We start from the raw sequence: 13961 nt of genomic DNA, 5'->3' as shown, positions 1-13961 counted from the left end.
TAAAGGTAACCCTTGTGAAGGATTAACTAGGAATTTATATGAAGATAAGTCTTCATCAAATAGAAATTCTTAAAATTAGTGAGCGCAATAAGAAGTAAGTACCTATCTTAATTGTTAAGGATAGAACTAGGCTCGAAAGATAAAGTGTTAGACACTAAATTAGATACAAACCCCAAATAAGTAAAGATCAAGGAAGTTGGTTGTGTGACTCCAACATATTCCTTCTTGAATATCAATGACATTGACATTGCATTCTTGCAAATTATCACGTCATGAGTATTTGATACAAATATGTGAAACATGTTAGAAATTGCCACATTTCATGATTATGAAATATGGCAAAAGGATGTCAAAACCACCTTTCTAAATGGGTATTTAAAGGAGGATGTGTTCATAACACAATCCGAGGGTTTTGTAAATCCTTAGAATTAACACAATCCGAGGGTTTTGTAAATCCTTAGAATCTTAACATTGAATAATCGTACGACGACTAGCAAGAATAAATTCAGAAATTTACATGAATGGAACTAGGGTAGTTGCCATTTCATCCATATAAGTGTTATAATGTATTTATTTTTGTTTTGTATTTAGAGTTGTACCTCAATAATTGTTATGATGTACACCAAGTCTAAATAAGAATATAATTCAAGTTTTTGGAGAAAAGCGCAAAGGGTTTCACTATTGTGCAATTAAAACAAGCGTTGTCATATATATATTATATAAGACTCAAGTTGGTGACCCCAATCATTTCTCAATTCTTGATTGAAAATTGCATTTAGAAACTAGTTTTGACTAGTGTCCCAAACCATTTGATTGGGAATCTCTTGGTGTGTACGAATCTTGTATTCAAAGCAAGATTAATTCAAGACTTCTTTCTAGAGAAGGATTATGAATAGAGCAAGATATTCGCCCTATTTACACTTTAAAGTGTATGGTCGAATACAATTTCAATCAGAAAAGGTTATTACTTTTTCATCTCTTCTACCAACGAACTAGGTAGATACTTGGTATCCACATAATGAGGTAAGAAGAGAGATTCTTTGCACAAGTTCAATGAATGTTTAAAAGTATCAAAACCTACAGATTATAAAACCAAAGTATTAGTACTTTGTTAAAATAGGGAACAATAAAGTGAAGACTTTTATATACACCAAAAAAAGTGTGATATGCTATCAAAAATTCACCTTCATAATATTAGAACGTGACAAAGACTCCTATACGATATGATTGAATCTTTTTTTTTTGGAAGAAATCAGCTTCTCATTAGAATAAGAAAAAAAAGCACAATTTCTTACAAGCAAGCCTCTAATGGTACCTTATAGCTACGGTACCAGATGTGCAACTACCTCGTCAAATAGATAGTCACTTACATTTGCATATAATCTAATTGAAACAAAATATTTAATTAACTTCACCAATTGATCCACAGTCCTTGATGACCCCTCAAATAACCTTCGATTTCGTTCCTGCCAAAGAAGATAAACAACAGCAGCAACACATCCCCTAGCCCATTTCCTTTTCCAACCCTTCCCCTTATACCTGGAAAGAGATAATAATTCCTGTCTCAACCATAAGGGTCTGCGAGTAACACCCATCCAGAGGAGGATCTGCTGATAAACGGAGCTAGAATAAGGACAGGCAAAGTAAAGGTGCCTAATGCTCTCCATGTCTGCCAAACATAAGGAGCACTTGTAAACAATGACCATCCCTCTCCTAATCAAATTATCCACAGTAGGTAAGCCATTTTGAACTGGCAACCTAGTGATTATAGCATGTTTAGGCAGTACCACCTGGTCCATTAAAGGCTTTGCCCACTGCAGATTAGAGTGCCTGCCCTTGAAGACAGAGTATACCCTGTGCAGCATCAGAGTACCAGATAAACTCCATCCACTCAGCACGTTTTTTGCAATGTCCACAGAGCCAACCAAAGTAATAAATTCATCACGGGTGAGCAGCATAGCTTTCCAGATTATGGATGTGGCATTGCCAGGAACCACAGTCCAAATATCAGCTCCCTGAAGGATATAGTGATGAAACCAGTGCACCCATATGAAGTGGGCACCAGTAGAGAGTCTCCAGAACAGCCTCATCAACAAGGTTTTATTCCAACTTAAAATCTCTCTAATATCAAACCCCCTTTGCTGCCTTGTTCTACACACCTTACTCCAAGCAAAAAAGACCATTTTCCTAGCAGCTTGATAATTCCACAGGAATTGTCTACACAACTTATCAATTTCCTGCATAACCCCCTTAGGAAAAAGAAAGCTAGCATACCAAAAAGTCTCAATGCCAAAGATCACAGAATTGATCAGTTGAACCTTGCCTGCATAAGATAAGTACTTGTTTACCCAATGAGTAACCTTACACTTGATTTTATCCAAAAGGGAATGATACATAACCTTTGTCAATCTTGATGAATGGAGAGGGACACCTAGATACCTAAAAGGGAATGTCCCTTCAAGATAGCTGGTATCACATAAAATGAGGTCTTTGACATCAGGATGCACCCCCCCAAAGTATATATTAGTCTTTGCTGGATTAGGTTGCAAACCAGAGAACTCAGCAAATTTCTAAAGACAAGTTTCCACTGCTTTAACTGAAGGATAATCACCTCTAGCAAAAACTAAGAGATCATCTGCAAAAATGAGGTGGGTGAGACCTATTCTGCAGCATTTGGGGTGATAACTGAAACTGGAGTCATTGAGCCTTCTTAGCATCCTTGAAAGGACTTCCATACTCAACACAAAGAGTAGGGGGGAGAGAGGATCTCCCTACCTGAGACCCCTCCTACCCTCGAAGTAACCCACAGAAGATCCATTAATATTAAGAGAAAACCTCGCAGTAGTCACACAGGTAATAATCTAGTGGCAAAACTGAGAGGGAAACCCAAACAGAGGTAGGATAGCTCTAAGAAAGTCCCAGTTAACTGAGTTAAATGCTTTTTTAATATCTACCTTTATAACACATCTTGGGGATGAATTCTTCCTACCATAACCAGTCACTAATTCATGAGCCAACATGATATTATCCCCAATAGACCTATCCTTAGTGAAAGCAGACTGTTCTAATCCCATTAGGTCAGGCATCACTGTCTTAAGCCTCTTAGTAAGAATCTTACTAATAGTTTTGTAAATAGTAGAACAACAAGAGATGGGCCTGAAATCTTGCACAGTGTTAGGATGCTCCTGCTTTGGGATAAGTGAAATAATGGTGGAATTCACTTCCTTCAGAAGCCTCCCAGTTCTGAAGAAGTCCTGGATGGCCTTCACTAATTCTTTCTTAATAATACTCCAAGACTGTCTGAAAAAACCTGATGAAAAGCCATCTGGACCAGGGCTTTTATTTATGTCAATGGAGAATAAGGCATCATGAACCTCTGCTTCAGATACAGCAGCTACCAACAAATCCTTTTGACTCTGATGAAGGCAAAGACCTCTGAGAATAATATCATCCTCTATAGGACTAACCTGACAGGCAGTCCCCAACAGACCCTTGTAATAAGCCAAAAACGCTTCAGAGATGCTATCAAAGGTAGTACAATCAAACCCAGCAGTGTTTTGAATTTTGCTGATATGACTTCTACTTCTATTGGCAGCAACTTTGGCAAAGAAATAATGAGTACTAGCATCCATCATCTTAACATCTGTAATCTTAGCTCTTTGATAGACCATACTAAGCGCAGCATTCCTGAACTTACAATAGTTTTCAATTAACGTCTCCTCCAGCCTGGGCAAACTATCATTTAAGGGAGCTTTCTGAATCTGAGCCTAGCATTGATCCAGAGCACTCCTAGCATCCTTAACTCTATCAGCCACATTGGAATATACCCATTTGTGAAGATCCTTAAGTTTCCCCTTTACCAGTTTTAGATGAGTGATCAGCCTATACATAGGACAACCATGAATCTCAGATTCCCAAATTGTCTTAACCACATGCACAAAAGACGGATCCTGACCCCAACAGTTGAGGTATCTAAACTGTTTAGGTCTCTGAACATCATTAGTCTGAACAGTGATAACTAATGGGGAGTGATCAGAGACCCCAGCCACTAAAGCATCAGCATAGGAATCAGGGAACCTCTGGATCCAGTCTAAGTTCACCAACGCTCTATCCAGTTTCATCCACTTCCTGTCACTCTCATCCTGCTTATTAGTCCATGTGTAAGTGCAGCCATGGGTAGTAAGCTCATCCAAACCAGAGGCAGAAATAGCATCATTAAACTCATCAATAGCCTGGAGGTTTGCAGGCTTACTACTAATCCTCTCATCAGTATTCATGACACAGTTATAATCCCCTAAACAAATCCAAGGACCATTAGGATTGCAATGTTGCATAAAAGACCACAAACCTGCTCTCCCCTCCAAAGAATTCAGACCATATATTAAAGACACCTGAAGATTGGGACATCCAGGTGACCCAACACGGACATGAATCCACTGATTACCAATAGACAAAGGCTTAACCACCAGACTTGCTTTATTCCAGATGACCCAAATACGACCATTATCCTGCTGATCATAGTTAGTCAGAATACTAAAATAGCGAAAACCCAATCGACTAATGTAATTAAACTTATGATTACGCACTCTGGTTTCATTTATTCCAATAATATCCAGATTATTCCGTTTAAAACAATCCACTACTTCACATTGTTTAAAGGCTTTATTCATACCTCGAATATTCCAAACTCCAATTTTCATGGTGAATGTAAAGGAGGGGGTTCAGTATCCTCAATATCCCTTTCTTCAAAGTGCAACTACACCCTATCATCAACCAACACATTTAACACAGGTATAATCCTTTTATGGAAGGTAACCCTGTCACCAGTCTGGTTCACCCTAGTAGTCTGTACAGTCCCAGGAGATTCCTGTGCCACAGGAGCCACTGGTTCAGCTGGAACCTCAACCACTGGCTCAGCTGGAACATCAACCACTGGGACCACTGGCTCAACATCATCAACCACGGGCATAAGGATAACCACGACCTCCTTAGTAACCCCATCAGTCTGTTTAACAGTATCAGCCACAGGTGGAGTAGGCTTTGGCTTAAGAAGCCTACATTTCTGAACCTCATGACCCAACTTCTTACAATGAGAGCAGTAATATGGTAACCACTCATACACCACCCTTTGCAAAACTTGCCCATAAGGAGTATGCAGGAGAACATCTTCAGGCAGCGACTCAGAAACATCCACTTCAACCATAATACGAGCAAAGGATAGTCTCTTCTTATGCGTAGTAACAGGATCTGCATACATAGTAGTGCCTAGCTTACTAGCAATCTTGCTCAAAGCTTTTTCAGACCAAAAAATAGGATCAAGATCAGGCAAGGTAACCCAAACTGGCACCCGTCATACAGAGTCCAGCTCCTTAGAAATCTGGGGAGTCCATCTTTTCATCACAAGAGAGTGATTTCCCAAATTCCAAGTACTACCTCTCAAAATGGTACACAAATCCCCCTCATTGGGGAATCTGAAGAAGAACCATCCCTTCTTGTAGTAAAGGACTTCAGGCTTCTGCACATGGTTCCAGTTCTTAGCCAAAAATTCCCTGACCTGAACCAAAGAGGGTTTTCCACCAATGAATTGCCCCACCAGAGTATTAGACCAATACGCAACTTCATCCACTATATCCTCATCATCAATTACCACACCACTATCAGAGGAGTCCTTAACCAGATGTAATTCCATACCCACAGACGACTTCGCAATACGCTCAGCCCAGGTAGGTTTAGACTTAGGAATCACCGGAACAGACGGAACCGCAACCGTTGGAATAACAACAGGAGTACGAATTTGCGGTGGCTAACCACCAGTAACAAAAGAGGTATGATTCGATCTAGGGTTTCGGGATGTCGAAGCAGCAAGAGCATGTGAAATACAGTCATTCAAAATAGGTACCTGAGGAGTTGAAAGAGTCTCATCAGCAGCCAGCTCCGTTTGGGAACATCCCCGGCGAGGAGGAGCAGGCGGCGCAGTAGATTTTTTTAAGTGAGGCATGACCGGAAAAGGAAAAGGGAAAGAAGAATTGCCCTAGAGAGTGTTGGAATATGTGTCCTCCGACAATAATGCGATCACAACAGTCGATCATGATGATCACATGTTTAAGTCTCATTTTCAGAATACATGTGGGATGTAATATTTTTACAGTCAACTGATCCACACATATCGGTAATGATTGGCTGACTAGAGTTTGACATTACTGTCGTGCGACGGTGGTGATCAGTTGATCCCTTTAGGTAATACCTAAAGGGTAACACTCTTAATTGAATATTTAATTGATCGTATGACGATACGGGTTAATTAAATTACTTAAAATTGACGGACGATTTTGGAGGTGATATTTACGTGTCTCATTGTAATTTGATTAAATAAGATACGGTCTAAGTGATCGAATTGTTTTATTACTTAGATGAAATTATTGTTTACGGAAACAATTGAAACGGAATGAATAAATTATTATAAGTACAGAATGTTGTAGTTTATAATTCGGAAACACTTTTGGTACAAGTAATTATGAATTACTATGATAATTTTTATAAGTGACATATTTTATTAATATGTTGATTTTTAATTATTAAAAATACATTTTATAAATAAGATGTCATGTAATGAGTCACATGTGACATATTGACAAAATCACAAATAAAATGGACTCATCCATTTTATGTGTGTGTACCGAAATGGAGGAAGCATTAGGATAAAATTGTGTTGATTATTTATAAGTGGAAGACATAATTATAAAACCTAATGATAGCCATGCAAACATAGCCTTCTCTTGGGAAGAAAAGGAGAGCATGCATTGGGCTCTCTCCTCTCCCCATTTCCGGTTTTCTAAAGAGCAATATAGAGAGTTTTTCTCTATCATTATTTATTCATATTTTACATGATTTTTCAAGTGTAAGGAATACAATAACTCTCTAAGAAAACTAGAGAAATAAAACCTCCAATATCATCTTCTCTTAGCTTGACCGATTTTACAAGAGACAAAAACAATATTTTGGGTTAATTTTTAGTAAGATTATTATTATGCTAGATCTAATAATATTAATCTATTAAGGGGTTATCTTGGGTATTATTCCTTGGGAGGGATTCTATACTTGAATCCTTTTGTTCATCCATATTAGGAGAGCTCAAGAACAAGTGAGTAGGAGAACTCTCTTGTGCCCTTTGATCCGAAATATCAATGTAAGAATGATGATTTCTTCTCTTTTAATTTATGTTTGCATGCATAAGATTTGCAGTTAATTTTATGACTAAATTAATTTGTAACATATAAGGATATGTTGTATAATGAGATATAGATTTCCAACAAGCGGTATCATGAGCCTTAGGTTGTTTGCATGCAAATCGGTTATAGTTTTTCCGAGTTATACGATTAACATATAAAACTTATAAATTTGTGTTTATTATGATATATCACGAAATCAATTTTGCATGTTAAAGTTTCTGATCCTAAAATGTATTTAGGATATTTTGGTTAATTTATGGATTTTTATTGTTCATTTTATTTAATAATGGCATTAAAATGTGATTTTATGATAAAAATGTCATTTTCGGACTAAAATTAGCTAAACTTCGAATTTTCCAGTGGTTGTTGGGTATGTTTTCCCATATATTATTTTTAGATGATCTGTAAATTTTCATAATTTTTGGAGTTCTTATGCTCGAAATATGGATTTTTCATGATAAAAATCGAATTTAAATGAAAAATAGGTTAATATGAGAAATATTTCGAATCTGGTCATAGATATTTAGTATGTTGTCACATGCAATTTTACAAGAGGTGTGTAAAATAATAGGCTATAATGAAGTCTTTATGCATGATTTATGAATTTTTGATGAAAAATAGCATAAATAGTGACTTTAATTAGTGTAAATTGCTAAAACATACTTCAGGACTAAAGAAAAACGTCACATGTTGCATTTTATCTCTTATTTCAGATCTAAAATTGAAAAGTTTATAAAAATAATTTTTCTCATGTTTTTATGATTATAATTGATAAATCCGATAAACCGCAACATTGTTTTTCCCGATAAATTTCAAAATTTTTAACCTAAGTTTTTGAACATTATGAGTGTCATGGTATTTGTCCAGAATGTTCATGAGTTTAAATTTCAAATTTCAAATTTATTTGAAATTTTTGTGATTTATTTGAAGTTTATGGCTTTTATTGTAATTTTAAGTCATTTAATGAACAATATTAAGAGATATAAAGTTAATTATAGTCAATATGTTAGTGGAGACTAATTTTGAGTCCTAAAAAGGTTAGGGTAATTAACTAATACATAAATGTGATTTTATATAATTTATTGTGATTTTAAAAGGTTGAATCACGTAAATCCGTAAAAACCGTTTAATATACGATATTGGCTCCTTAAAGGCGATTTAGCATAAAATTGGGCATGTTCATACATATTATAATGCTGCATTTTATTTATGATTGTCATAATTTTATTTTATGTAATTTTACTTAGTATGGCCTTAGTTTTAATTGATATTACCCGAAATGTATGGGAATATCGATTCGGTTGTAATTTATTGTGATCTCGAATCACCGTTTTGTAATTTAATAGATTTATTTTATTTTAATTACAAATGTATAATAGGAAATTATGTAATTTGTTATGAAATTTATTTATTTCGGAGTTCCTTGAAGACGGTGTCACTCAAGGAAGACGATACATAAAGACGGTGTTACCTCGAGATGCGTGCCAAAACCGAAGCTCAAGGGACCAATGGAGTTGGTTTCCGAATATGTAATAGTTAATTAGATTTTCTATTTTAGGAAGGCCATACTAGGATTTAATTTATGCTTTGCATTTTATTTATATGTTGCATGCATCGCTAAATCGCCATAACTAAAACATGCATTATCATTTAATCGAGTATATCGACCGTGTCAATTACAATTATCGTAGTTCACCGCTTTAGTTTACTTAAAACGTGATAGATAATAAATTGACATGACCTCTCGCTAAAATAAACAATTGAGACTTAGCCTTACCAAAAAGTAGAAACCATGAAAACCTATTTATGAGGGAGTGCACTCGGCCCTACCGGGGTACAAACCTTGTTACGTAGGGGAAGTGGGTGATAAATGTCTATCCACCGAATTCATGTTGATAAGGGATGAATCGGCCCTACCGTGCCCGAGTTGATGTGGATTTGGATCATGGACACATTTATTCGAAATTTGGATTGAGATCAACGGAAGTATTCGTGACCGTAGTCGCATGTGTTCCGGGCTAAAGATAAATATTAATGTAATTTTATCGACCAAGAGTTCTAAAAGTAGAATCGATTAAGGAGTTAATCCACCGAGTTATATTGATAAGGGATGAATCGGCCCTACCGTGCCCAAGTTAATATGAATTTGGATCTTGGAATCATTTATCAAGTTGGGTAGAGGTCACTAGATAAATGCTATAAAACTTGTTTAAATGAAAATTTACAAGTATTAATAAAACGATAAATGTTAAGTTTTCCACTATTCCGTTATCATATTGTTCTATTTCTTTACCACAATTCATATACGATATCATTTCGATTTTAGTTCAAATCTCCATTAAAACATCGTAACTAAAGACAAAATTTGAATTTTTCTTCTAAAAACCTCGTATTATCCATTGTAAGGATCTCTTGTAAAGAGTATAGATTAAAGTTATTCATTATCAAACAGGTTTTTGATTCTTGACTAAACACATCTACTTACAATGGATTGTTTCTCACATGCTTAATTGAGTTAAGTACCTTGAAACGATAAATTGTTTTGGTAATTAGATTTGTTAGAAATCGTAATTGACCAAAATACCGCAACCACTTCAATGAAAGTTTTAAGACTAAACAAACGAATGAAGAGTAGTCTTCATGAAATTCAATTTTGCTTCTATAAGCAAAGATTCATTGAAATGAGTGGAAGCATTCTCTTAAACCGTTAGAAAAGGACGAAGTTCAAAGAAGTAAAATTAGAATGGAATTGATACAAGGTAATGTTAAAAGTAAAGTTATTGAGAATAACGATACTAAACCTATCAATCCCGACCAATAAAGTTTCCATTGTCTTAAATGTTGGACACTAGAAAGGAAACTACCCCAAGTTGTTAAAAAATAAGCAAGTTAGTTGTTGGACATCTAATAAGACTTAGTTCTTTATTTATTTGATTGACATAATTTTTGCTAGTACTATTTCGTCAATATTAGAAACCGGTGGTGGTTTTCATCATTGTACTTAATACATAGGATGATTAGAATATGACGACTAGCAACAATGATGTTGAGAGATAGAGTCATTGTGTAATCAATCTAGTTTTGGGTTTATAGTTGTACTTAATTATGACTATTAAGTGTATAAACTCTAAATAAGAATATAAACTTGTTAAGATACAAAAGAGGTTTCACTTTTGTGGCCCTATACACCACGATTTGATGTATGGCTAGCCCATTATCAAGATGATTATAATTTAAACCAAACTAGGATGACATATCATGTAGATGATGCAAGACTCAAATTGGTGACCCAAGATTAAACCTTAAATTCTGGAATGATGAACGCAAAGATTTATCGAGTACTCTTGAAACCATTAGGTTGTTAATCTTATGGTATATGCGTATCTTGTATTCAAAGCAAGATGTCTCGTGCCTTTTGGTTGAAAAGGAGATCGAGGTTGTAAATCATTGATCTAAATAGATTGATCATTTTCTTTTACCAACGATTTAAGTTGACGCTAATGTGTTCACTTAATAAGGTAAATTGAAAAAATCTTTGAAGAAGTTCAAAGAATTCCAGGAATCACGATTTAGTCGTGATGGGATTATCTAAGTAAAGACTTTGATATAAGCCAAAGGAAATGTGATATAGTATCACATGTAAATCTCTCTTAGCACGCATTATGGGATAATGTGTGGTTGGATAAAGAATTCAAACTCCATTCGATAGGGTTTGAACTTCAATCAAGTTACTTTGAGTTACTTGATCCTTTTGGGAATTTTATCATTTTGTCTAAATTATTTTCCACTAAATCTAAAACGAATCATATGAGATATGAAATGGTAGGGTACCATGCTTGTAAGTTTTCAAAAGAAACAAATGCTCATTTTTCCTTATTATAATGACGAGTACAACGGGTTTATGGCTCGTGAAGCTGTCTTTCTAAAATACAAGTTTATTTCTAGAAGACAGAGTGGGAGAAATTAATCAAGAGCCACAATGAATGTTATGTCGCAAGAAACTGGTCTTTCTTGGCTACATGAGACGCTTTGTGTAAAACATTGTTTCTTCAAAACCTAGGAGGTTAAAGTCATCACTTGTTGAAGATGATGAATTAGTATTACTTTTAGAAAGTAAATAGCTTGTAACTTACAAAGAAATCGTTTGATTCAAGTTGATTACTTCTAGAAAGTAATGAACATATGACTTACATGAGAATGTTTAAGTCACAACTCAATACAAAGCTTAGAGCCATGAAAATCCGAAATAAAAGGCTTGATTAGTGACAAAGGGTTTTGCACTAATAAAGAGAGATTTCAAAGCTTGATTGGTAGCAAAGGGTTTTGCACTAGTTGAAATGCTTAAGTCTATTTGGATCTTCTTAGGGATTGTGTTTCATTATTATGATATACATATAGCAAGTAAATCTAAAACCCATTTCTTCAATTAGAAGGAATGTATTCAATACATGTCTTGAGTTTTGTAGATTCTTGCCATCCTAAGATAATGTGAAACTTAAGAGAGGGTCTTAAGTAGAACATAATGAGTTGGAATCAATGTTTTGATCATGTTATAAAACTTTCCTCGATAAGTCGAGAAGTTGTGTTTATACAAGGAGTTTAGTGGGAGTTACGGTAATTTTAATTAGTCTAATATATGGATGACATATTGATCATTGGGAATGATTTCAGACTTTTGGAGTATTATAATACATCTTGATATCTGGATTTATGGAGATAAATCCACATGATATTAGCGTCAAATTAGAAGTCTTATGTTGATAAGACTCATGACTAGTTCAATCGAGTTGAACATATTTGATTGATTTCAATTGCTTCCGCTGCCGGATCAATTAAATAGGAAATGATGTATAACACTTCATATACTTTGAGTATGATGAATTGTTTCAAATCGAATTTAAGTAATAGTTACCATGTAAGCCATAAAGATTACCCTTAAGTTCTTGCAGAAGCATTAAGGAAGTAAAGCAAAGTGTTTATGATGCAATTTTGTGTAAGGGTGTTACATAAATGACAATTGACAATTGAGATTGCTCATGGTTTCCGACAAAACCATAATCAAAACACATCAGGATGGTTAAGATACCATTGTGGCTATGTTATTTAAGAAATAGATTTTCTAGAATCGTTCTAGGCAATAAAGAACAATGAGAAATATTTACGACGGAAATTGAGTACACTTGCAATCATGAGATGTGCAAAAGGATGACTCCCGCACACTGTGAAAACAGTGGGAGCTATTCTAAGGCTAGAGGACCTATGTCTTGATTAGATCTCGACACGTACTCAGAAAGTTTTGTAATGCAAATGTATACATTACAAAGGAAAACGAGTATGTAGTAAGGTTGAGTTAGGTGCAAGAAGTTGATAAAACCTACTAACCAAAGCCTTCTTATAGGCTTAAGATGATGAGTCATGTCATATGTCATTTCAATTGGATTGAGATGAACAACTACATACATGATCAAAATTGATTATAAAAATATGAAGTAGTAATCAGGTATTAACTATTCATATGTGATAATCACATTTGTCGTTCGAGTTTTTAAATCTAAAAACTCCTTTTATACTTTGTTACATCCAAACGGGTTGTAGAGACAATATTGAACCCCGTTAAAGTGAACCCGGATTAACATGGTATTCGCCCATAGTCACTTGTATGAGGTGACGTCTCGAAGTGACTAGAGTGTGATGCGATTGATGGCAAGTTCAAGTGCCATAGAGTCATGTGAGATGACTAGTCGATCACATAGGCAGACTCTTAGGAACACTTTGTCGGGCCTTATGACCACTTATAGAGTTCTGGCAAATTTATATAGCCTGGTCGTGGCGAGAGCTACTATAGTATTCTAATGAGTCGATTCTTTTGACTAAAGACTGTTCGTCTAAGGTGGCATAGTTTCAGATTAACTTTGATTTGTGTTACTACGACCTTCGTAAATGGGGTCAAATGGGCATATTTTGGGTTATGATGGATGTGGCTAGTCGAAGGGAATAAGTGCAATAGGAATTGTCCAACCCTTGTCAGGGTTATAACAATATCTCAGGGCCACTCGAGGAGTAATGAACTGGAAATGCGTGGCCACGCTCGGAAGATATCTATGGTAGATAAATCCGGTCAATCAGTTATTCTCCAGATCGAGGAAACCACTCTCGATATGATCACTTGCAAGTACGACCTGAAAGACACCTTGCATTGAGTGGGAGATAGTAATAGGACAAGAGAATTGGTGACGCACACTTGTCGAGGACAAGTGGGAGATTGTTGGAATATGTGTCCTCCGACAATAATGCGATCACAACTGTCGATCATGATGATCACATGTTTAAGTCTCATTTTCAGAATACATGTGGGATGTAATATTTTTACAGTCAACTGGTCCACACATATCGGTAATGATTGGCTGACTAGAGTTTGACATTACTGTCGTGCGAAGGTGGTGATCAGTTGATCCCCTTAGGTCATACCTAAAGGGTAACACTCTTAATTGAATATTTAATTGATCGTATGACGATACGGGTTAATTAAACTACTTAAAATTGACGGACGACTTTGGAGGTGATATTTACGTGTCTCATTGTAATTTGATTAAATAAGATACGGTCTAAGTGATCGAATTGTTTTATTACTTAGATGAAATTATTGTTTACGGAAACAATTGAAACGGAATGAATAAATTATTATAAGTACAGAATGTTGTAGTTTATAATTCGGAAACACTTTTGGTACAA

General features: G+C 35.5%; 2 protein-coding genes across 2 annotated transcripts; both read right to left on the bottom strand.

Annotated features, from left to right (window-relative positions):
• Positions 1-1322: 1322 nt before the first annotated feature.
• LOC141649278 (uncharacterized) lies at positions 1323-3671 on the bottom strand. The gene is made up of 2 exons (XM_074457972.1): positions 2955-3671; positions 1323-2570 (listed from the first exon to the last, which is right to left on the bottom strand). Exons 1-2 carry the CDS (start codon positions 3669-3671, stop codon positions 1323-1325), a joined length of 1965 nt encoding a protein of 654 aa, XP_074314073.1.
• Positions 3672-3767: 96 nt separating this feature from the next.
• Positions 3768-4700, bottom strand: LOC141649277 (uncharacterized). Its single transcript, XM_074457971.1, has one exon. The coding sequence runs from the start codon at positions 4698-4700 to the stop codon at positions 3768-3770; it is 933 nt and encodes a 310-aa protein (XP_074314072.1).
• Positions 4701-13961: the final 9261 nt, after the last annotated feature.

Source organism: Silene latifolia, chromosome 3, assembly GCF_048544455.1.
Source record: "Silene latifolia isolate original U9 population chromosome 3, ASM4854445v1, whole genome shotgun sequence".
Lineage (NCBI taxonomy): Eukaryota > Viridiplantae > Streptophyta > Magnoliopsida > Caryophyllales > Caryophyllaceae > Silene > Silene latifolia.
Note: the sequence above shows the minus strand (reverse complement) of the source record. Positions and strands in the feature narration are given on the sequence as shown.